This window comes from Chrysemys picta, chromosome 1 (assembly GCF_011386835.1).
Source record: "Chrysemys picta bellii isolate R12L10 chromosome 1, ASM1138683v2, whole genome shotgun sequence".
Lineage (NCBI taxonomy): Eukaryota > Metazoa > Chordata > Testudines > Emydidae > Chrysemys > Chrysemys picta.
The window spans coordinates 164,112,571-164,135,402 of NC_088791.1; the positions used below are offsets into that span (position 1 = coordinate 164,112,571).

General features: G+C 41.8%; 2 protein-coding genes across 4 annotated transcripts in view; one reads left to right on the forward strand and one right to left on the reverse strand.

Annotated features, from left to right (window-relative positions):
* Window positions 1–15,265, reverse strand: part of BTLA (B and T lymphocyte associated) — a 177,276-nt gene extending 162,011 nt beyond the window's left edge. For 2 of the 3 annotated variants that reach the window (XM_008166086.3, XM_008166082.3), the window contains exons 1-3: window positions 15,048–15,261; window positions 2,423–2,743; window positions 1,109–1,144 (exon numbers count right to left, since the gene is read on the reverse strand). In XM_008166086.3, the coding sequence (XP_008164308.2) occupies window positions 1,109–1,144; window positions 2,423–2,743; window positions 15,048–15,135 (445 nt within the window). In that variant the 5' untranslated portion in view covers window positions 15,136–15,261. Of the gene's footprint in view, window positions 1–1,108; window positions 1,145–2,422; window positions 2,744–15,047 lie in introns of all 3 variants that reach the window. The other variant, XM_065588860.1, reaches the window with a different exon arrangement.
* The window catches only part of LOC103305939 (uncharacterized), an 83,696-nt gene that overhangs the window by 52,184 nt on the left and 8,680 nt on the right, over window positions 1–22,832 (forward strand). The window contains exon 2 of the mRNA XM_065588786.1: window positions 22,328–22,468. The gene's annotated coding sequence lies outside the window, so the exon portion shown is untranslated. The remainder of the gene's footprint in view (window positions 1–22,327; window positions 22,469–22,832) is intronic.

Below are 22,832 nucleotides of genomic sequence, written 5' to 3' on the forward strand. Positions count from 1 at the left end.
AATGCGACCCGATATAACACGAATTCTGATATAGCGGTAAAGCAGTGCTCCAGGGGGGCGGGGCTGCACATTCCGGTGGATCAAAGCAAGTTCAATATAACGCGGTAAGATTTTTTGGCTCCCGAGGACAACGTTCTATCGAGGTAGAGATGTATATGTAACCATGCAGCAAAACTAAGTTTACCCATTGAAACTATTGTGAAATACATTGACCGCAAATTGGCCATGCAAGCAGCCTGAACTCTGACATTGGCCCCCTGGAATGCTATACAACAGTGGCTCTCAAACTTTTTTACTGGTGACCCCTTTCACATAGCAAGCCTTTACCCCTGCTATACAAGGACAGGGCACTGAGACTTAATCAAATATGGTCCCATACATGTGTGGGTGTAATGGAAATTAATTACATTACAATTAATGTATAAAAAATGTACACTCAGCCCTTAGTTGAAACATCACTCCCACTTACAGTGCTTCTCCATGTACTATTCATTCCATCTTCACTCATGATGATCTCCATAAGGTTGTAAATATACACATTATAGGGAATTGTTTTTCTATCCTCATCTGACTTTTCTATGACTGTAATTATACTTGCTTGCATTTGGGTACTAAATAAAGTCTTCATGTCTCTATATATGTGACTCACCAATCTTATTTCCTGTAACAAATATTTAAGTAGTCACCTGAGTAAAAGAACCTGTTATTAGTGACTTGTGCATTTTGCACTGTAAATTAATCAAAGACTACAATTCTGATACAGTGTGACTCCTGGAACAGCATGAGTGACATGTGTAGCATGTATTACGCAGTATGAGAGAAATGTGTGTGAACTGAACAATCTGTTACACTATGATGGAGTGTCTAATTAGCTTTGTCTCGCTTATGCTGATATATTCATGCATTAGGGTGGGCAGCAGCAAGGGATTCTGGCATAGGTGATGGCTGTTTAGGTCCAAGTGAAGCATTCAAGCTATGGTGTGAGCAACAGTGATTTAGTGAGGTTAAACAGTATTTCAGTATGTGCAAAAATATATGACCCTCCCCAGACACAGTCATATAAATACTAGATAGTTCCCCTATTTTATGAGAGAAGATCAGAACTTACTTGATGGTGGATTTGTGGAGGCATTTGTAGTCACTTCTGAAAAAGAAAAGCAGGACAAGAATTGAAACTGATCTGAGAACTTGGTAAACTTTATGTTCCGGTTATGTTTTCCATACTCAAAGAGCAATCTTATAGTGAAGTCTCCATGACTTCTACTTTCGATTAAGGGAAACAACAAAACAAGAAAGAAGGCAGTTGGTGGAAGGGCACAGCACTTGTCTCCTAAGGCTGCTTGAGTAGTACACACACATTTTATTCAAAGACTTTGACATTTTAAAAAATCAGCCAAGTGAATAATTTGCAAATAGCTATTATGTCACTTTTTCAAAATACATTTGTGAATACTTTTTTTGCTCATCACTTTCTATTAGAGTTTAGCTCACACTAAGAGACATGTGTGAGCTGGACACAGGCTAAACCACCTCGCAAGGTTCAGCAATAAATGCTGTGAGGGATTTTCTCTAGCCCTGCACCCTATGTAAATTGCTGCAGCAGTGAACAGGGGCCATAAAAGCTCCTTAACATACTGGGAGAGAATTCTCCTGGTGCAGGCACTGTGTAAGACAGCCTTACAGCTGGACTAGGCCAGGACTGTGCCAGAGCCATATTGAGCAGTTCCTGGTTGCAGAGCTGCTTATAAGCAGCCCAGGCAGGGCTGCCATGAATTAGAGCAGACCTCTGAGTTGTTCTGGGAACCACACCAAGCCCATATCCCAAGGGCATCATATCCCTCTTGCTGCTGGGACTGTACTGTATTCTGTGCCTCCAAGAGGCATAGCACGAAGTCATACACTCCTTTTGTACTCTCTGTAAGACAACTGTTGCTTTCAGCATGATTTTCTCATAAGCCATTTCATTCCTTGTACTTTGTTGACCTTGTCCAATAACATGCACCTTTTCGCATCTTGACTGATTTGTGCAGCTTGTGACCAGACTGTATCTTTCCTGACTTTCCTTGGCTTTGACTGACTTATATTTCTTTCTTATTACTAGATTGGCCTTTCATGGATCATCCTAAATTCCAAGAGTTTTAGAATCCCCCATGACTGTATTTTTCTTTTCCTGATGCTCTTGAGTCTTTCCTGATTTCTTCCTAATGACCTTTAAGAGAGCCAGAAAGAGGGAAGACAGACATTAACAGGAGCAGAATGGGAGAGGTAAGAATGTTTAGGAGGCTGGTTGGATTACTACTGTGCCACTGAATAGTGTGTGTGTTTGTAGAAACAGGCTTCCAGATAGAATGTGTTTTTAACCGTTGGAATCAGTTCTGATAAAGAGAAACTCCTTCAAAACTAGTTATCCTCTAATGCTTACCTTGAACACGAACTACTACTGCATGGCTCTGACTGTTTAAACTTCCCACAGTAGCTTGGCAACGATAGAATCCACTGTTGTTCTGATGAACAGGTACAAAGTTCAAAACAAACACTTTCTCTTGTTTCCAGGCTGTGTGCATGTTTGACTCATCTTTCAGAAGTAAGCAGTCCTTCCCCTCTATCTTGCACCAGTTCATGGCCGGCTTTTCTGTGCAGTACTCCACTGGACACTCTATACTGAGGAAGTCCCCAGGTTTTCCCTGGTATTGTTTACCTCTTGTAACATGAAGTTCAACAGTACAGTTTACAGTCACATCTCCTGGAAGAGAAGAAAAACCCGAAAGATTATAATTGTTTCATAGTGTCTCTTCCCCTTATAGCTCTATTCATAGTCTCTTCCGACTGTCATTGCCCATTCTCTGCCTTGTCTACTTTTATGAGATCTCCTCATTATTTCTGTATGGGTCACTGAAAGAAGATAAAGCATAGATTATGGGTTCTTTCATCTCAAGGGACACAAAACTGGCTCTTGCAGAAGATTGGTAACGTGATGCAACTTTTGTCTATTGGTTCATGTCTAGCCCAGCTGTGACATTATAGTAGGTCAAGAATTCTCTGTAAAAATTATTTTTGATGGAAAATGCAGTTTCTGCAAAATTGGGGCAGAGTTAAGGTTATGCTAGTTGCGCTACTAGTGAGCTGTGCCTCTCTGGTTGGAGAAATAAAAGTTATGTACTATTAGATGCCTTAACTCTTCATTTCCTTGTTTTTGTGGTTTTCTATTTTGTGTGTTATGTATAGAGCCCCCTTAGCTCTCACACAACTTAGAGGTTTTGTTCATTAATAGAAAAATAGAGAGGGGGAAAGTATCCTAAATCTGGCCTCATTTCTCCCCCAACATTGTTCCCCGCTCCTAAATCCAAATGAGGGAGGGGACATCTGATCAATTTGACTCCAGGACAGGGCACAGAAGTAAACAGACAGGTCAGTAACTGTCGCCTCCAAGGTGGTGTGGTATAGCCTTTGGAAAACTGCCAAAGTAGTTAGCAGCCGCATTGTGTGCACACGAACAATAAACTGGACTAACTCACTTCACAGCAAAGTTTAGTTCACTTTGAAAGAGGAATCCAGAGTTTGTGATAAGTGCAGAGTCAGTGCTCACAATAAATTGTGTTGTGTTTACTCAAGTGTGCTCAAAGCAGATAAACTCAAAAAGCTGTGGATTTAACCTCCCCCTCTCCCCCAGCAGACCAGCCTTTACAGATGATGTATGAATGAGTCTAAACTATGGTAACTTGCTGAGCATACCATCTGGAAGAATGTGAACGTGGTGTCAGTTTAGATTCCCTTAAACCACTTCCTCCCACTATTGTGTAATTTGCCCCTCACATATTACTTCTGAATTTGGAATCCTATTTGTCAGGAAGAAAGGACATAATTATGTATGTTGGGTTTGGGGGGAGGGTTTCCCCCTATTTTTCCTCTCAGATTTTGTTGCTACTGTGGGATTTACTTGAGGTGCTGGTGGTTTCATTAGTAGTGACAACGTGCTGTCAGTGTGTTGTTTTTATTTTTATATACCATCTTTGCCTCAAATAGGTTACAATCTAATAGTGGTGTCCAGTGATTGTAAACTGTGTTTTCAGATTACTTTTTTTAAGGCGCACAGAGGACTTTGAGAGCAGGTGCCTTGAAATAAAATAAATTATGAATGTTCTAAACCTACGAAATATGAATCTGTTGTTTTTAATATTCTCCTGCAATCACATGTATAACTGTAAGCATACATGCAGTACTGGTCCCATTGAACTCAATAGGGCTAAATATATGCTTTAAGTTAAGCACATGTGAAAGTTAAGCACATGTGAAAGGAGCCTAAATCAGAAAGTGGGATCATCATCTTTGCCTGTAGCTCAAACCCTTCCATTTCTGAGGAAAGGAAAATACAAATAGACTGTTAGTGTGCAGGGCAGAACAGCTGCACGGCTGAATAGTCTAAAAATGGAAACAAAGAGCTAGAATTAGAAAGCAGAAGTTTCAACCAGAACAACAATTAAAACGTCTATAATAATCTTCCGGAAATACAGTACCTGCAATGATCACAACTTGCTAGCCGACCTTTCAATGCTATCACTGCGTGTGACAGATGCCTATATCAGAATGTTAAATTTGATCTATAGTTTTTTGTAGTAAGCCTGTCTGATACTGCATATACTTGATGACTCTTCCCTAAATACATTAAATGTGTTATCCTTCATCAAAATAGCTGTCCATGGTCAGTAACACAAACCAACTCTGCTCCTGCCATTTTCTTTTCAAACTCTATTTTTCTAAGAGGCCTACACAGTCTAGTCCTTCCTTCCTTTGACACAGCTTTAAAACAAACCTTCAGTAACCTTCACTACTTTGGCATCAATATCCAAAGCAACATTGTTATATTATTTCTGTAGCTTCTTCTTTCCCCTTTCACACCAGCATTATCTTCCCTGTCTTGTCGTAAATTAGATCCTGATCCTACAGTGAGCTTCGCAGGGATGCAAGGGGTCTGCCACCACAGACTTTTATGGTGGTGTAGAAATAAAAACATCACCATTCACTATTAGTTGAGGAAGAATCACTCAATTAACATTTCATAAACACTCCCTAAGGGATGATGAATGTAGCCGAGGGGACTCTCTTGTAAGCGGGAACTAAAGAACAACATAGATTAATTCATGTAAATGTTGGTAAAACCACATTCCTTTTCAACCACGTCTTTAGCTAAAAAGCAGACATCACCCAAATAATCCTCTTGGAACAGACAAGATACCCTGATGCTGTGGAAGGACCTCCCTGGATTGTGGCAAAGAGGTGCAGAAGAGCCTAGCTGGGCTCAGACCCTTAAAGAGGCTGCTGAGCTATCCTCCTGCAGGGCCGGATTAATGCAGGGACTTTAGGGGCTGCCACCCAGAGCCTCAGGCTAAGGGGGGCCCTGCAGGCCGGATGCGGCCCTCTGCTTCTTTTCATCCGGCCTGTAGCAAGTCTCACACCACGGGCCGGATACCAGTCCCCAAGCCTCAGTGCCATCCCCCGGGGCTGGAGCTGCAAGCGCTGGCTTGCCGATGTGCCCTTGTGGCTCCTAGGCGAGGGGCATTCAGGGAATCTCTGTGTGCTGCCCCCGCCCCCAGAACTGGCTCCACAGCTCCCATTGGCTGGGTACCCTGGCCAATGGGAGCTGCGGGGGCAGTGCCTGCGGGCACAGGCAGCGTGCACCATGCAGAGCTGCCTGGCCCCTCTGCCTAGGAGCCGGACATGCCAGCCACCTCAGGGAGCAGAGCAGCACGGAGTCAAGGCAGGCAGGGATCCAGGGACCCTGCTGCACCGCCAACCAGGAGCCATCAGTGCACCCCGTTGTGCACCTCTACCCCAGCCTGGAGCCCCCTCCTGCACCCAAACTCCCTCCCAGACCCCACACTCCCACCTGCACCCCCACCCCGTCCCATCTCTGGCCCCACCCCAGAGCCCACCCCCCTCCCCAGCTGGAGCTGCACCCCCTCCTGCACACCAATCCCCTGCTCCAGCCCTGAGCCCACTCCAAACCTCCAGGGGCCCCACACAATCTAATAGCCCCAGGCCCACAGGAGAGTTAATTTGGCTCTGTCCTCCTGAACATGGTTTGCCAAGCAAAAGCCAGGAAAGAGACAGAAGCAGTCTGTTGGAGGCAAGTTGGCACTGAAACATGGATAAACTTGCACTTCTGCTGCTTGTGCCATACCTGCTCTGAGATTGAGGACTTCAGTTTTCCAGACCAAATGTAACCAGCCTACATAGATGATCACCGAGGGAAATTCCCCTCCTGTAAACTCCCTGCAGTGTTACCAGTTAAGACAGAAGAAGCCATTCCATGCTTAATATGAATATTTCACTTGCTTTGAACTTTACAAAAATTTCCATTTGCATTGAGAGTGCTCATACTTTGTCTCATCCAAAAGGTGATTTTTTTTTTCAAGAGAGAGTTTGAATAAAATGTTTTCATCTGCTTCTCAGCCAGGAGAATGTGATTCATGTTTTCCCCTCTTTTAAAAAGAAAGTGTGGTGTCTACAAAACATCTTTATCTTAACATTTGAACAATAACAAGTGCTGGGACAGCAGAAAGCCCTCTTCCTTCTGGAACAAACTTTTTGCCTTGTCTGAAGAAATAGGACTCTGTAGGCACAAAGTGATGAACATGGGCAGTATCCTTTCCTTTCCTATCTGATTTCAGTGTTCACAGAAGTGAGATGCTCTCCTTGGCTGCAATGCAAGTACTGCTATTTGCTCATTCAGCGTCACTTGTAGGAAACCACAACAATGAGGCTTGCTGCAGTGATGAGAGTGCTGGGGAGGCAAAACTGACTCCCCAAAGGCCAGAAGGATTGCTCTCCCACAGCCACTTCCTTCAGCCCAGAGCTGTGAGGCGTAGTAATAACATGATACCTGGCTCTCATAGTGCTTTTCATCAGCAGATCTCAAAACACTTGACTAAGGAGGTCATTATCATTATCCCCATTTCACGGATGGGGAAACTGAGGCACGGGAAAAGGGAGGTAACTTGCCCAAGGTCACCCAGCTGCTGCTAATAGTGATCTGCAAAAAGAAAATGGGCTTGTACACTTTTTTGTTTCTTTGCTGCATAATGACGTGTGTGTGTGTGTGTGTGTGTGTGTGTGTGTGTACCCTAAAAAAAAACAAAAAAGCCACTTCTGCTTGGTTTTTTATGTTAAAGATTCAATTCCTGCCTAGGCTGAAAGATGCTATTGAAGAGTGGAGAGCTAGTGCAATGGTAACATGATGAGAATCAGATGAGTGAAACCTGAGGTATTGCAGTGGAAAACAATTTTGGACAGACTATTCAAAACTCCTCCAGTTTTGGGTTTTGGTTAATACCTATTTAACTGCAATAACTAAACACTTTGGATAAAGGAAGTCTTTGCTCAAATCCAGCATACTCTCTCCTTCAGTTAAATGGTTGGAGCCCACAATGAATATGCTTTGAGACCTCTCAATGGCCCTTCAACAAAGCCAGTGGAAAATCAGACCTGACATTCCAGGTTTTTCTAAGTGGAAAAACGAGCAGTTAAAAAAAAAAAACATAATATTTCAGGCCTGCCTTATATGTAATTAAAGGACACAAGGCCAATTTTTGAAACGTTTTTTGCGGGTTCTCTTTAAAAAGCAGTAGTGGGCCTCTGACTCAGGGAAGAAGTGTTCTAAGGTAAGCCTTAGGGTTTTGCTTTGTTTTGGTTTAAGTGCCTAAATAAAACACAGCATCCTAGGAAGTGGGAGATGTTTTTTCTTTATTTACCAGAGTATTCATTAGCAAGGGGAAACTCTGGACTCTAGTGCAGTAATACAGAGTTTATATGTGCTCGTACAAGCTTTACTGGGGGTGAATAATGCTCACCTTCCTTTTTCTGTAAGAATATCTCTTGAACATTTCTGCCTGTTTCCTGTGCTGTGGTTTATTAACAGTTAACAATAGTGGTGTAACTAACCAACTCCAGAAATGATATTGTAGATGTGTGAGTGCATGGTATTTCAAGAGTTGTTGGCTGAGGCCTTGAAAAAGCTGGCCTGTTTACGTCAGATGTAGTGGAATTTGTGTCTTGAAAAGCTAAACAGGGGTGGCCATGCACGATCAGTACTTGGATGTCAGACTTCAAAGAGGACAAAGGAATCTATAAAATATGCATTGCTTGTGTATCAAACTAGTCCTTGTAGTCCTCTAATAACTTATACTGCAAAAGGAAGAGATTCTTTTAGATCATTTGATTGCTCTAATGTTTTGGATGCAGAGAGCCAAACTTTAATTTCTGGCTAGACTGGATTCTTCATAAATAAGGATATCTTTTTTTCTGTTTTCTGAGATAAATATCTCCACTCACATTAACGCTCATGCCATAACCTCACTGAGAGGAAAATCCTCCTTCGAATGATTTATTCTTTAAAGGCTTTTTTTCCAGGACTGTCAAACGATTAAAAAAATTAATCGCAATTAATCACACTCTTAAACAATAATAGAATACCATTTATTTAAATATTTTTGGATGTTTCCTACATTTTCAAATATATTGATTTCAATTACAACACAGAATACAAAGTGTACAGTGCTCACTTTATATTTATTCTTAGTACAAATATTTTCACAGTAAAAAACGAAAGAAATAGTATTTTTCAATTAATCTAATACAAGTACTGTAGTGCAATCTCTTTATCGTGAAAGTTGAACTTACAAATGTAGAATTATGTACAAAAAAACCTGCATTCAAAACTAAAACAATGTAAAACTTTACAGACTACAAGACCACGCAGTCCTACTTCAGCCAATCACTCAGACAAACAAGTTTGGTTACAATTTGCAGGAGATAATGTTGCCTGCTTCTTGTTTACAATGTCTCCTGAAAGTCAGAACAGGAGTTCGCATGGCACTGTTGTAGCCGGCGTCACAAGATATTTACATGCCAGATGCGCTAAAGCAGGGATCGGCAACCTTTGGACCGCGGCCCACCAGGGTAAGCACCATGGCAGGCCGGGCCGGTTTGTTTACCTGCCGCATCCGCAGGTTTGGCCAATCGCGACTCCCAAACCAAGCCGTGGTTTGCCACTCCAGGCCAATGGGGGTGGCAGGAAGTGGCAGCCAGCACATCCCTCGGCCCGTGCCACTTCCCGCAGCCCCCATTGGCCTGGAGCGGCAAACTGCAGCCAGTGGGAGCCGCGATCAGCCAAACCCGCAGATGCGGCAGGTAAACAAACCAGCCCAGTCTGCCAGGGGGCTTACTCTAGGGTGACCAGACAGCAAGTGTGAAAAATCGGGACAGAGGGTGCGGGGGTAATAGGAGCCTATATAAGAAAAAGCCCCTAAATATCGGGACTGTCCCTATTAAATCAGGAATTCTGGTCACCTTAGCTTACCGTGGTGGGCCGCGTGCCAAAGGTTGCCAATCCCTGCGCTAAAGATTCATATGTCCCTTCATGCTTCAACCATCATTCCAGAGGACATGCATCCATGCTGATGATGGGTTTTGGCAATAACAATCCAAAGCAGAGTGGACCGACATATGTTCATTTTCATCATCTGAGTCAGATGCCACCGACAGGTTGCAATTCTTTTTTTTTGGTGTTCGGGTCCTGTAGTTTCCTCATCGGAGTGTTGCTCTTTTAAGACTTCTGAAAGCATGCTCCACCCTCATCCCTCTCAGGTTTTGAAAGGCACTTCAGATTCTTAAACCTTGGGTTGAGTGCTGTAGCTATTTTTAGAAATCTCATATTGGTACCTTCTCTGTGTTTTGTCAAATCTGCAGTGGAAGTGTTCTTAAAATGAAGAACATGTGCTGGGTCCTCATCCGAGACTGCTATAACGTGAAATATATGGCAGAAATGTCGGTAAAACAGAACAGGAGACATACAATTCTCCCCCAAGGAGTTCAGTCACAAATTTAATTAACACACTATTTTTTTAACGAGCATCATCAGCATGGAAGCATGTCCTCTGGAATGGTGTCCGAAGCATGAAGGGGCATACGAATGTTTAGCATATCTGGCACATAAATACCTTGCAACGCCAGCTACAAAAATGCCATGCGAACGCCTATTCTCACTTTCAGCTGACATTGTAAACAAGAAAAAGGCAGCAGTATCTCCTGTAAATGTAAACAAACTTGTTTGTCTTAGCGATTGGCTGAACAAAAAGTAGGACTGAGTGGACTTGTAGGCTCTAAAGTTTTACATTGTTTTGTTTTTGAGTGCAGTTATGTAACAAAAAAAAATCTACATTTGTAAATTACACTTTCACAATAAAGAGATTGCACTACAGTACTTGTATGAGGTGAATTGAAAAATACTACTGTATTTCTTTTATCATTTTTACAGTGCAAATATTTGTAATCAAAAATAATATAAAGTGAGCACTGTACTCTCTGTATTCTGTGTTGTAATAGAAATCAATATATTTGAAAATGTAGAAAAACATCCAAAAATATTTAATACATTTCAATTGGTATTCTATTGTTTAACAGTGCGATTAATCACGATTAATTTTTTTAATCATGATAAATTGTTTTGAGCTAATTGCATGAGTTAACTTGCGAGTAATCGACAGCCCTACTTTTTTTATTTTGTTTTGTTGTTTGTTTGTTTACATTAAAAATTCAAGTCTTGTTTTCCCTTGTTTTGTCCTGGAAAACATTAAGGAGAACTGGAGAACTGTGTGTTTATGATTAATCATGCAGGTTTAATCTGATTAATTGAGATTCGCAACACTTAACTAACTCAACCCATGGGTAGAAACGCTGTGTTAAAAATTGACCATCCTGATCTTTCAATTAACAGCTGGTGCTAGTTTACGTCTGAGTTATGTAAGAATCCATCATCAAAAACAGTGAAGCCAAGACCCTGTGCTCTTGTAAAAATCACTCCCTTTAAGAACTGCAACTGGCCAGGATCTTGCTTTTACCTTTTATCTAAAGAAAAGAGCAACACTAGCAGCCCCTAGTTCCATTCTGGGGTGCTGACTAGGTGGGAAGAGCAATTCCTCCTGAGTCTTCCAACATGTAAGTGGTCTCCCATCTAAGTACTAATTAGACTTGATGCTGCTTAGTTTCTAAGAACAGACTGTGTGGTGGTTGATGGTCAGTTCTGCACATGAGGTCAGTCTAGAGAATCCAAGTAACAGAGGAGTAGCCGTATTAGTCTGAATCTGTGAAAAGCAACGGAGGGTCCTGTGGCACCTTTAAGATTAACAGAAGTATGGGAGCATAAGCTTTCGTGGGTGAATGCCCACTTCATCAGACGCAAGGGTCTTGCGTCTGATGAAGTGGGCATTCACCCACAAAAGCTTATGCTTCCATACTTCTGTTAATCTTAAATGTGCCACAGGACCATCTGTTGCTTTCTAGAGAATCCAGTGATCCCTTCTGGTCTTAAATTCTACCACATGGTTGATATTTCTAAGGCAGAACAAAAGCAAGAACATTTTTGTTTGTTTAGCAAACTTTCTGAGACACGTTTAGTCATCATAAAGAAACAACAAAGGGCACAAACCAACCCCCCTTTGCAAGATCACATCAGGTGATGTTACATTTTGGAAAACCAGTTTGCCAACTCTCTATCTGAATATTTGTGGTCTTGATATGTAAAACTCTTTATATTCTAAGCCCTGGTCTACACTACAAACTTGTGTCCATATAACTATATTGTTCATAGAGGTGGAAAATCCACACTCCTGAGCAATGCAGTTATACCGACCGAACTCCTAGTATAGACAGCATTATGTCAACGGGAGGGCTTCTCTTGTTGATATACCTACCAGCTCTCGGGGAGATGGAGTACCTGCGCTGATGGGATAAGCTCTCCCATCAGCATAGGTAGCATCTTCTTTAACCACTACAGCGGCACGGCTGCACTGCTGTAAGTGTCGACAGAGGTACAAGTGTCGGCAAGAGGCACTCTAGAAAGACTCAGGCCATGTCTACACTACAAAATTATGTCGACCTAACTTGCATCATACAGCTCTCTCTCTATATATATAAGCACAATATTTATATTCCAATTGATTTATTTTATAAGTATATGGTCAAAATGAGAAAGTAAGCAATTTCTCAGTACTAGTGTGCTGTGACACTTTTGTATTTTTTTATGTCTGATTTTGTAATCAAGTAGTTTGAAGTGAGGTGTAACTTGGGGTACGTGAGACAAATCAGACTCCTGAAAGGGGCACAGTAGTTAGAAAACTTGAGAGCCACTGGTTTAAAGAATATAGAGTGGCAGTGAAATCTGCTAATTAGTTATGCTAATCTGCTAATTTAAAAAGAGAGAGAGATTGGTTGGCAAATCTGCTTCTGCTCCCATCTGCAATACACGGAAAGGGGACCAAAGAGAGGAGTATTGCAGAAGGCACTCTTCTAGTTGATTTCCTTGACATTTGGAGTGGACTAATGGATAAAACACATGAGTGCACACATTGATGTTCCCACGGCAGAACTATCTCAGTCATGTTGCACAAATGTAGTGTTTTATATAGCTAAATATCCATGATAATATTTTTTAAAAAGTCACAAAATATTCCACATATGCAACATGGCTGAATTAATATTGTTATTGGATGCTTAATTTTTGCCTTTTTTCGCTTAATTTTATCAGAGCTACCTTAATGCTTCATCAATGTACTTCTTTATCTACAAAGAGAAAATTTCCTGTGAATAATTATAGCAATTACTGTTTGAAATTCACCTTCCCACTGAGATGCCTGATAGATAGTCGTTGCTGTTTTCTGGCTGGTGAAAGTTCTCTGCAAGGCCGTGTCAACCGTGAAAACAAATCACTTTGGCTGCAGGTTGATAATAAGTTGTTGTTGTTTTTTAACAGAAGTTTAGAATTTGCAGAGTAATGTGCAAAAACCATGAGTCCTTCATTTTTTCCATCCAATCTTCTCCTTTCCTTAATGTTAAGACAATACTTTTGGCAGGACTCTGTTTCAGGGAGACTTTTATAGTATTCTCCTTGCAGACTGCCTCAGCAGCTGCTGATGTGCCCATCAGGCTGGGTGGGGAAAAAATACACTTTCATGTCACAGAGTTAGTGAGGTTTTATTAGGCTAAAAATAATAGAGGCGTACTGAGCACGTTCAGAGATTTTTCCACTCATTTGACATTTTGTGCCTGTGAGGTAATACTACTTTTTCCAAATTTAAGAAAGCATACACTCCTTACTGATGACTCCTTACATCAAGTGTCAATGGTGAGCTGTCTCTGTGGAGGCAAAAAGGGTCCGTTTTTGTCCACGTTAGGGGAGGGGAAACATTTTCAGTCCTATGTCAAAAATGGCTGAAGCAATTTGGCTTAAACTCTTCAGGCAAATGCATCTTTAGGCGAAGAACAAGCAAAAGAAATTCATGGGCAAAACGTAAATGTGTCAGAAAGTTATGAACGTGTGAAATCATGGGGCAATAATGGAGATTGTTTTTGCAAATTTCAGCACTGTGCAATATTTCTGATGCCGTTCTGTTATTTGTTTGCGGTAGCATGCATGATGTGCAAGGCACTTTCTAAGTATATAAGAAGGGCTGGTCCCTGCTCTGAGGAGTTCACAAAGGACAGACAGGCTGCGTTAGATGTAGGTCAGGGAAGGGGAACAAAACCAGGGATATTCTACATGCACACAAGATTCATTATAGCGCACGTAGCAGAAATAGATTTTTGACAAGACTTAAATGTGGAGAAGGTAGGGGCCTGGCTGATGAATTTGGAGAGGCTGACCCATGCACATGGGTCATGTGGAATAAGGCAGAGAAGTGATTATCTGAAACACTGGCCACTGCCAGACAGTTGGCAATGGCAGAGTGACGGTAAGTTCAACAAGGAAGCTTAAGAAGGGAAGAGTAGACTTCCACAGAGCCCTGAGGGAGATGGTCAGTAGTTGTAGAAGCTCACAAAACCTTTGAGGTAGATAATTGTTAGTTTAAAATGGGTAAAACAAAGTACTGAGAGATTAAGTGACTTGCCCAAAGTCAGGTCACACACTGAGTCAGTTGTAGAGAAGATCACATCGCTAACCAGGCAGGGCACGTCCTTTACCCCACACCTCTGACTTTCCCATGATCTGTGGCTAAACTGCTAATGACATGCACTTTAACTTAATCGTTGTCTCATGCTATTAATAGGAGTTTTACAAGTAATATTACGAGTCTGTACTGTGCAGTAAATTATAACAGTGGTGGAAATACAACTTTAAGGTTAACATAGCATAACTTTTCAAAATCAGTTTAATGCTTACAGCATATTATGTGCACTGTTTCACACTATTTTGGACAAATGGAATGGACTGGAATAATCCAGACTGAATTAAAAGTAGCAAACACATGAGAGGCAATAAGCAGTTGTAATGGATGTGCTTATCTTTGTCATCCTTGACTCAAATTTTTTTTTAACCATGAACATAAAGTATAAATGTAAAGGGCTGTTCTTCTTTGTGAGACAGCCCAGAACTTCTCTTTCCATAATCACCATGGGCTAAAGTCTCTGTTGTAACGCCACTGACTTCAGAAAAATTATCATAGATGAATTAGGCACAATGTCTTTATAAATACAGGGACCAACTGTCCCTTATACTGGTATAAATCAGGAGAACCACTATTAAAGTCAACAGTTTCACTGCAGAAAGTGAGAGGAAAATTAGACCCCTGGATTTTTTTAGGACATGTGACTGAGGTAATTGGTAATTACTAGGTATGGACATGCAAGCACTCTGCCGGCACTCTGGGGTCAAACCACACCTGGTAGAACCTTAGGACTTTAAAAAGGTGCTTGGGCTCTACCCTTGCACAGCTGGCAGAGGCTTTGGTCAGGAACTGGAGAGAGCCCAGTCCCAATTAGCTGACTTTCAGTCTAGACAGTAACATAGAGGCCTGGTTTTAATATCCATAATCCACGTGCTCACTATTTTACCTTATTAGATTTATGTCCTGTATCTTATTCCACCATCATCCAGCATACCATAGTTTCACAATCTGAATTTCTCCTCACCCAGACTACACTGAAAATCACTTGGGTACATCGTTTTCTATGAAGGCTAGTAACTTAAGTCACATTAGATTGATAAAGCATCTTACCATAAACCTGACAGACATCCAGAGATAGCACCACAAGAAGGATGTGCAGTACAATTCTATTCGCCTGCATGCCTGGAGAAGCCGTCATTTCATCGGCATGGTGGAGATGGGAGAGATTCCTCTGAGGTTAAAGAAGTGCACTTTGTATAGACACCTATACCTCTCTGTGATTGCCCATGGTGTCTCTGAACTGATTCTCTTGACTGAAGAGTTTAGACAGGGAAGGAGATTTGGGGGTGGGGAAAAGGGCGGGGAAGATTTCTGTAACATACTATGCAAAAATCTGACAGGTTACGTGGTGTTCTTTTATGTGGTTGTATCAGCATCCACCGCTTGCTTACTTTCAAAATCTCTGAATTGCAAAACTTCTCGTTTTCCCCTGAGTGCTTTTTCAGTGCAGTAAGTGGAACTACAGAATTAAAACTATAAGAAGAAAATCCTCGGTTAGTGCAACACTAAGGCTGAGATTTTAATCTTACAAACAGTAAATTCAAAGCGAACACCTGCACAGTAGTGTTTCTTCCCCCACACTTTTTCCAACCCTTTTGGATCGCTTCTTTATTCCATTTTATTTTCATAGTACATTTAAAAAAAAACCTACATTAAAGGAACATTAAGGTGGTTCTTTGAGTAGTGTCCCTATGGGTGCTCAACTGTAGGTATGCTTGCATCGGAGGCACTAGAACATGGCTATGGGCCCATCACTTTTAAAAGTGAGAAAGACAGTGCGGGGGCAGGGAATTGGGGAGAAGGAGCGGGGGATGAAGGGGGGGACAGGGCCACAGCTCAGGTTCCGGTGCCCCCACACACACACTTTTAGGGAGCTTCCGCCACTTCTAGCTTGTGTCCTTGCACTACTGAACTGAGAACTTTGGTAGCAGTGGCCTTTAGGCCACACATGCGCTATGCCTCCTTGGGCCATGCCATGAGACTAGCCAGCATGCATGGGCAAGGCCCCCTGCCCCTTAATTCCTTCTCTACCACAGAGTCATTGACAAGAACTCTGAAGTAGAGGGGAGGAGGGTGGGTTGTGGAGCGCTCGTAGGGACACACATCTTGAAGAACTATTGTTACTGCAAAAGGTGAGTAACTTCTTGCAAAGTCAAGCATTCAGTTTAGGAAATGACAGAATTAAGGTTGCCTGTGCAACTTCAGTTTGGCTCCCTTGTACATATACATAATGATACAGTCTATAATCACATGAGCACATGCTACCATTTCCCCCTGCTCTCACTTCCAACAGCCAGAGGCCCCCAGAACACAGAAACATCAGTTATATACATCAGCCCCTGAGATGGAATGTATTCACTTGTTCTGTGAAGATGAAATAGGCATTGTCCACTCACACGTCGGAGCTGTGAAGGGATGGAGCATGAACATAAGAATCACGAACGTTAACATCCAAGGTCCATCTAGTCCAATAACTTGTATCTGACAGTGGCTAGAACCAGAAGATTCAGAGAAAGGTGTAAGACCCCTGCAGTATCAGATATGGGATAATCTGTCTGCCCCACATAGGCTCATCCTGGTCTCTAATAATTAGAGATTACTTTAGACCCTGAGGCATGGGGTTTAAAATCCCTTCCAAACATTCATTGACATTTAATTATAACAACTCCACAGATTCTTAATATCCATATAAATATTCAATCTCGTTTTGACTCTTGCTCAATTCTTGGCCACAATGACTTCCTGTAGCAAGGAGTTCCACCATTTAATCACACATGTGAGAAAGTATTTCCTTTTTATCTGTTTTGAATTTCTCTTCTTTTATTTCCACTGTATTCCCACTGTTCTTGTGTTATGACACCAGGAGAACAGATGTTCCCTGTCTAATGTCTCTAGACCATTCATTATTTTATATATTTTTAGTATATTCCCTCTTATTAATTTCCTTTCTAAGGTGAACACTCAATGTTTCAATCTCTCTTCAGAAAAGTTTTTTTCCAGGCCCTTGATCATTTGTGTCTCTTTTCTCTGAACTCCCTCCAGTTCTGCAATATTTTTTTGGAGATACGGTGATCAGTGTTGCACACAGTTTCCAGATAAGGCAGCACCACTGGTTTATATAAAGGCTTCTACTATTTCTGATAATATCCTTCATTCCATTTCTTATGCATTGTAACATCTTGTTTGCTTTTTTGACCGGAGCTGTGCATTGAGTAGAGGTTTTCATTGAGCTATCTACAGTGATGCCCTAGTCCCTTTCTTGGGTTGACACGGGTACTTTAGAACTTTGTAAGGCATATGAGTGGTTTAATTTTTTCTCTCCAATGTGTTTTACTTTGCATTTATCAACCTTAAATTTCCTCATGCTTGGTAAAAATGGAATCTTCAGAGAATTTAGCTGCCAAATTATGACAAGATTCGGAGTGTGAACAGCAATTTCTCAGTGGCTTATAAATTGGCTCAGATTGAGTGAATTTTCACAGAGATGGCCAAAAGCATATTCCTGGCACCAGATCCTGACCACAGATGCACCAAATTCAAGACATTGCTTCAAAGCATGGGGGTGCACGAGCTCCTCAACTAAACAATTGTAAGAATTTTTTTAACATGGGTAAAACAACTTATTTTTTTCTAACCTCAGTCTCAAAACCAACAGAACTATTTTAGCTGAAACGTCTCAAAAAAAAAAAATCAACCTGAGACAGATTCCCGGCATGAAAATTTCAGCCCAAACAGTTAAAGTTTTAGCATGGTTACAAGCAACTGAACAAACAGGGTCTTATAAGGGAAATTGTAAGGCAACTTTATCTATAAGCAGTACTGCCAGGTCTGCATATAATAAGCATGAAAAGACTGCTTTTTGTAGATGTTGCACTAATGAAGATCTAAATCCAGAAAGGTGTTTCAAGGCAATCTTTCAGTGATGAAAAAAATAGCATAAAAGAGTTAGAAATAATACTAATCAAATATTTTAAAAGCAGTTTGCAAAATGTTCATGAAAAAAGTGCTTAGCTTAGTTTGTTATGATTTATTGATCCATGTAATTTGTTGTTCATGTACATTTGAGGAATGTCCTGAAATATGGAATCTCAGTCCATCCTAAACAGGACCCATTTATTAAAGAGAACTACCATAGACTATGGACACACACGGCAGACTTCCACTTAGCTTAAATACTAGTTTTGTCTCTTGTCTACCAGTGACAGGACCCAATCTAGAATTCTGTGGCTCACAGAGACATCTAGTGACTGAATAATATACTGCAATTGCACATTATTACATGGGACAGAAAGATGTTAAGGAAAATGATCATGATCATGAAAATTCTAGGCATTTTAGTGTTAATGATTATTTATACTAGAAGTGTAATATTTGCTGTTCCTGTTTTATCATTGTTTTTCCTACTAAAGTTTAAGTTATCTAATTAGTGAGGAGAAATAATATAACTGAATGGTGTAGTGAATAACAACACCATTCAAATAGTGACTAGCCTGAAGTGAACAGTTGGCAAGCAACTCACAGCCTTAAAATTATTTGTCCAAACAATTCAGCAAGTAAAAGGGCAAAGCCTTATGGGGCAGTTTTTGGACCTCATGAGTTCTTGACATTTGTATGATACGTTTTAGACAAGGTTTGACACCTTCTTTACCACTGAGCTATGTTTGGACCCTTTGAGCGCTATTGGGGGCTTGCTTTACCCCATTTGAAAACAAAACATCATTTTGGACCATTTCCTCATATTTTCATAAAACAATTAAACCCTTTTGGGCATTTCTGAGCACTTCTTGGACCTTTTCAAGAACTTTTGGTAGCTCTTAGGCATTGTACTTATACTCTGGGTACCTTTTTGGCTTGCTTTAGCTCACTTTTTTATGCTGTTTCAATGGTTTGGGAACTTCTTTGGATGATTTTTTTTCATGTTTAACCTTTAAGTAACTTGAGGAATGTTCTGCTATTAGGGGCATTTTGAAGGAGGGTTGGAGCTGGATTTGAGTTTGGTGTTTGGAGACTGATTGAGGCTCTGTTTTTAATTTTTTTAGGGAACAGTGGGAGTCTCTTTTTCTTTGTGCTGTTTAGGGGTGGTCTTCCAGGCTATTTTTGAAGTTTTTAGTGACTAGCATTTGGTCTTTTTGAACATCATCTGGACCCATGGAAAAGAAGCCCTCGAAGAATTCCACCATGATTTTAACAATTTCCATCCCACCATCAATCTCAGCCTAGACCAATCCACACAAGTGGTCCATTTCCTAGACACTACTGTGCTAATAAGCAATGGTCACATAAACACACCCTATATGGGAAACCTACTGACCACTATACTTACCTACATGCCTCCAGCTTCCATCCAGGACACACCACACGATCCATTGTCTACAGCCAAGCTCTAAGATACAAACGCATTTGCTCCAATCCCTCAGACAGAGACAAACACCTACAAGATCTCTATCAAGCATTCTTAAAACTACAATACCCACCTGCTGAAGTGAAAAAACAGATTGACAGAGCCAGAAGAGTACCCAGAAGTCACCTACTACAGGACAGGCCCAACAAAGAAAATAACAGAACACCACTAGCCGTCACCTTCAGCCCCCAACTAAAACCTCTCCAGTGCATCATCAAAGATATACAACCTAACCTGAAGGACGATCCATCACTCTCACAGATCTTGGGAGACAGATCTGTCCTCGCTTACAGACAACCCCCCAACCTGAAGCAAATACTCACCAGCAACCACACACCACTGAACAAAAACACTGACCCAGGAACCTATCCTTGCAACAAAGCCCGATGCCAACTCTGTCCACCTATTTATTCAAGTTACACCATCATAGGACCTAATCACATCAGCCACGCCATCAGAAGCTCGTTCACCTGCACATCTACCAACGTGATATATGCCATCATGTGCCAGCAATGCCCCTCTGCCATATACATTGGCCAAACTGGACAGTCTCTACACAAAAGAATAAATGGACACAAATCTGACATCAGGAATCATAACTTTCAAAAACCAGTGGGAGAACACTTTAATCTCTCTAACCACTCAGTGACAGACTTGAAGGTGGCAATTTTACAACAAAAAAACTTCAAAAACAGACTCCAAAGAGAGACTGCTGAACTTGAATTAATATGCAAATTAGATACAATTAACTTAGGTTTGAACAGAGACTGGGAATGGTTGGGTCATTACACTAATTGAATCTATTTCCCCATGTTAAGTATCCTCACACCTTCTATGGGTCATCTCGATTATCACTTCAAAAGTTTTTTTTCTCTTGCTGATGATAGCTCATCTCAATTGATTGGCCTCTTACAGTTGGTATGGCTACTTCCACCTTTTCATGTTCTCTATATGTATAAATATCTTCTTGCTGTATGTTCCATTCTATGCATCCGAAGAAGTGGGCTGTAGCCCACGAAAGCTTATACTCAAATAAATTTGTTAGTCTCTAAGGTGCCACAAGTACTCCTGTTCTTTTTGCGGATACAGACTAACACGGCTGCTACTCTGAAACCTAGGTTATGGGCAGTGGGTTTTGGGGGCCCACATCTCCTGAACTGTGTAGTGTGTGTGGTTTTGGGAGTATTTTGGGGGTTGATTATTGGGTGGTATTTCTCAAGCGGATTATTGGGGATCACATTGGAGCAGGTGACTAAGCTGACTGTGGAGGATCTCTCTGTGTGATGGCTTTTGCATCAACTTGTATGGGGGCTGGTATTTGATTATCTCTTTGAACCGCTTTGGGCAGTTTTTGGACCATCTGCCCATCCTGAGCATTTCTGGGCTTTGTTTTAGACTCTGACATTTTCTACATCTTTTGGGCCTCTAAACGTAAATGAATTAAGTGAATTTCTTTTAGAAAACAGCTTATGAAACACTAAAAGAGAAGGTTACTCATCCTGTGCAATAACTGAGGTTCTTCGGGATGTGTCTCTTTGGGTGCTCCACTGCAGGTCCAGCAGCGCCCTTTACATCTGGGATCAGGGATCTTCATCAGCAGGGCCCATCGGCCCACACGTGCACAGCTCCCGATCTCATGCCATGAGAGGGACATATATAAAATTCTGTGCAGTCTGACTGCCCCACCCACACTCCCCCAGTTCCTTTTCAGCCACAGAGCTTATCTTTCAGCTCTGCAGCAAAGGGAAGGAGTGTGGGTAGTGGAGCACCTGTAGGGGGACACATCTCAAAAATCCTCACCACTGCATAGAGTGAGTAACTTCTCTTCTTCTTCTTCAAGTGATGTCCCTATGGGTGCTACACTGTGGGTGACTATAAAGCAGTGCCCCTCATTGGAAGGCTGGGGCTTCGGAGCAGCATTTACTGTCAATGATAGGACAGTGTGTCCTACCAGAGTATCTGATGCGGCGTCCTGAGTAATGGAGTAGTGACAGCTACAGGTGGCTGCGGATGCCCATGTGGCTGCTTTGCAAATGTCAGCAATCAGGACATTGTTGAGAAAGGCAATCAAGGTGGCTAGAGAGCAAGTGAAATGTGCTTGAGTTCCAGGAAGAGGTTGTTTATTGTGTAGTTGATAGGACAGGTGTATACACTGTTAGATCCACTTGGAAAGGCATTGCTTAGAAATGGCAGTGCCTTTCAGTCTTTCAGCTGTTGAGAGGAATAAGTGTGGCAATTTTCTGAAAGGTTTAGTTCTGTCCAGGAAGAAAGCTAATGCTCATCTGATGTCCAGGGTGTGCAACATTGCCTCCTGTTGGTTGCTGTGTTAGTTTGGAAAGAAGCACGGAAAGTGAATAGGTTGATTTAGCTGGAAAAAGGATGGCACCTTGGGTAAAAATTTGGGCTATGGACATAGTGTAACCTTGTCTTTATGAAAAAATTGTCCACAGGGGTATGCCATACCGTGCTCCAATTTCACCAACCCACCGGGCAGAGGTGCTAGAGACAAGAAAAGCTGTTTTCATAGATAAATGGACATTAGGAGCATATTGCCATTGAGTTGACTGGAGGTCTAGTAAGAAAGCATATGATAAGGTCAGAGTCCCAAGCTGGAGTTGGATCCCATAGGGTAAAGATTTTGGAGGTCCTTCAGGAATAGTTTCATGAGTGGGTGGGTGAGGACGGAGTGGCTATCTATCTCCTAGTGGAAAGTCATGATGGTTCCCAAATGCACACAAATGAAGCTTCTGGATAACCCCAATTGTTAAGGTGTCAAATATAGTCCAGGATAAGTAGTAATGGAGTGCTTGTTGCCTTGACCTGATTGGAGGTGCACCAGGATTGGAATCCAGTCCTATTGTGGAGGTAAGTGCATCTAGTCGTATCAGACCTGCTGTTCAAGAGTACTTATTTAACTGCTTCTAAACAGGTTATTTCTGAGTCCTGGAACCATGGAGGAGCCATGATTTCAGGTGGAGCAGCTGTGGATTGGGATAGAGGATGCATCCTGTGAAAGAAGTTGCAGAGTCGGACGGAGAGAGATTGGCAGGCATACCGTCATGTGAATGACGTAAGTATAGCAGATCTGTTGTGGCCATGGCGGAGCTATAAGGATGACATGGGCTCAGTCCCGTGGGATCTTGTGGAGTACTCAGAACAGAAGGGGGAAGGGAGGAAAGGCATAGAGTAGCAGCGCATCCCATTTGATGAGGAATGCATCTGATCTGTGTCCTAAGCCCGCTCTTGAGCAAAATTGAGGGCAGTGGCCATTCTCCGGTGTGGGAAAGAGATGTATGGTGGAGAATCCCCAGTGGTTGAAGATGTGCTGAAGGGCTAATGTATCTAGTTCCCACTCATGATCGTGGAAGAATCTCCTGCTTAATGAGTCCATGGTAGTATTCTGGATCCAGGAAGGTATGCGGCTGAGATGGTGA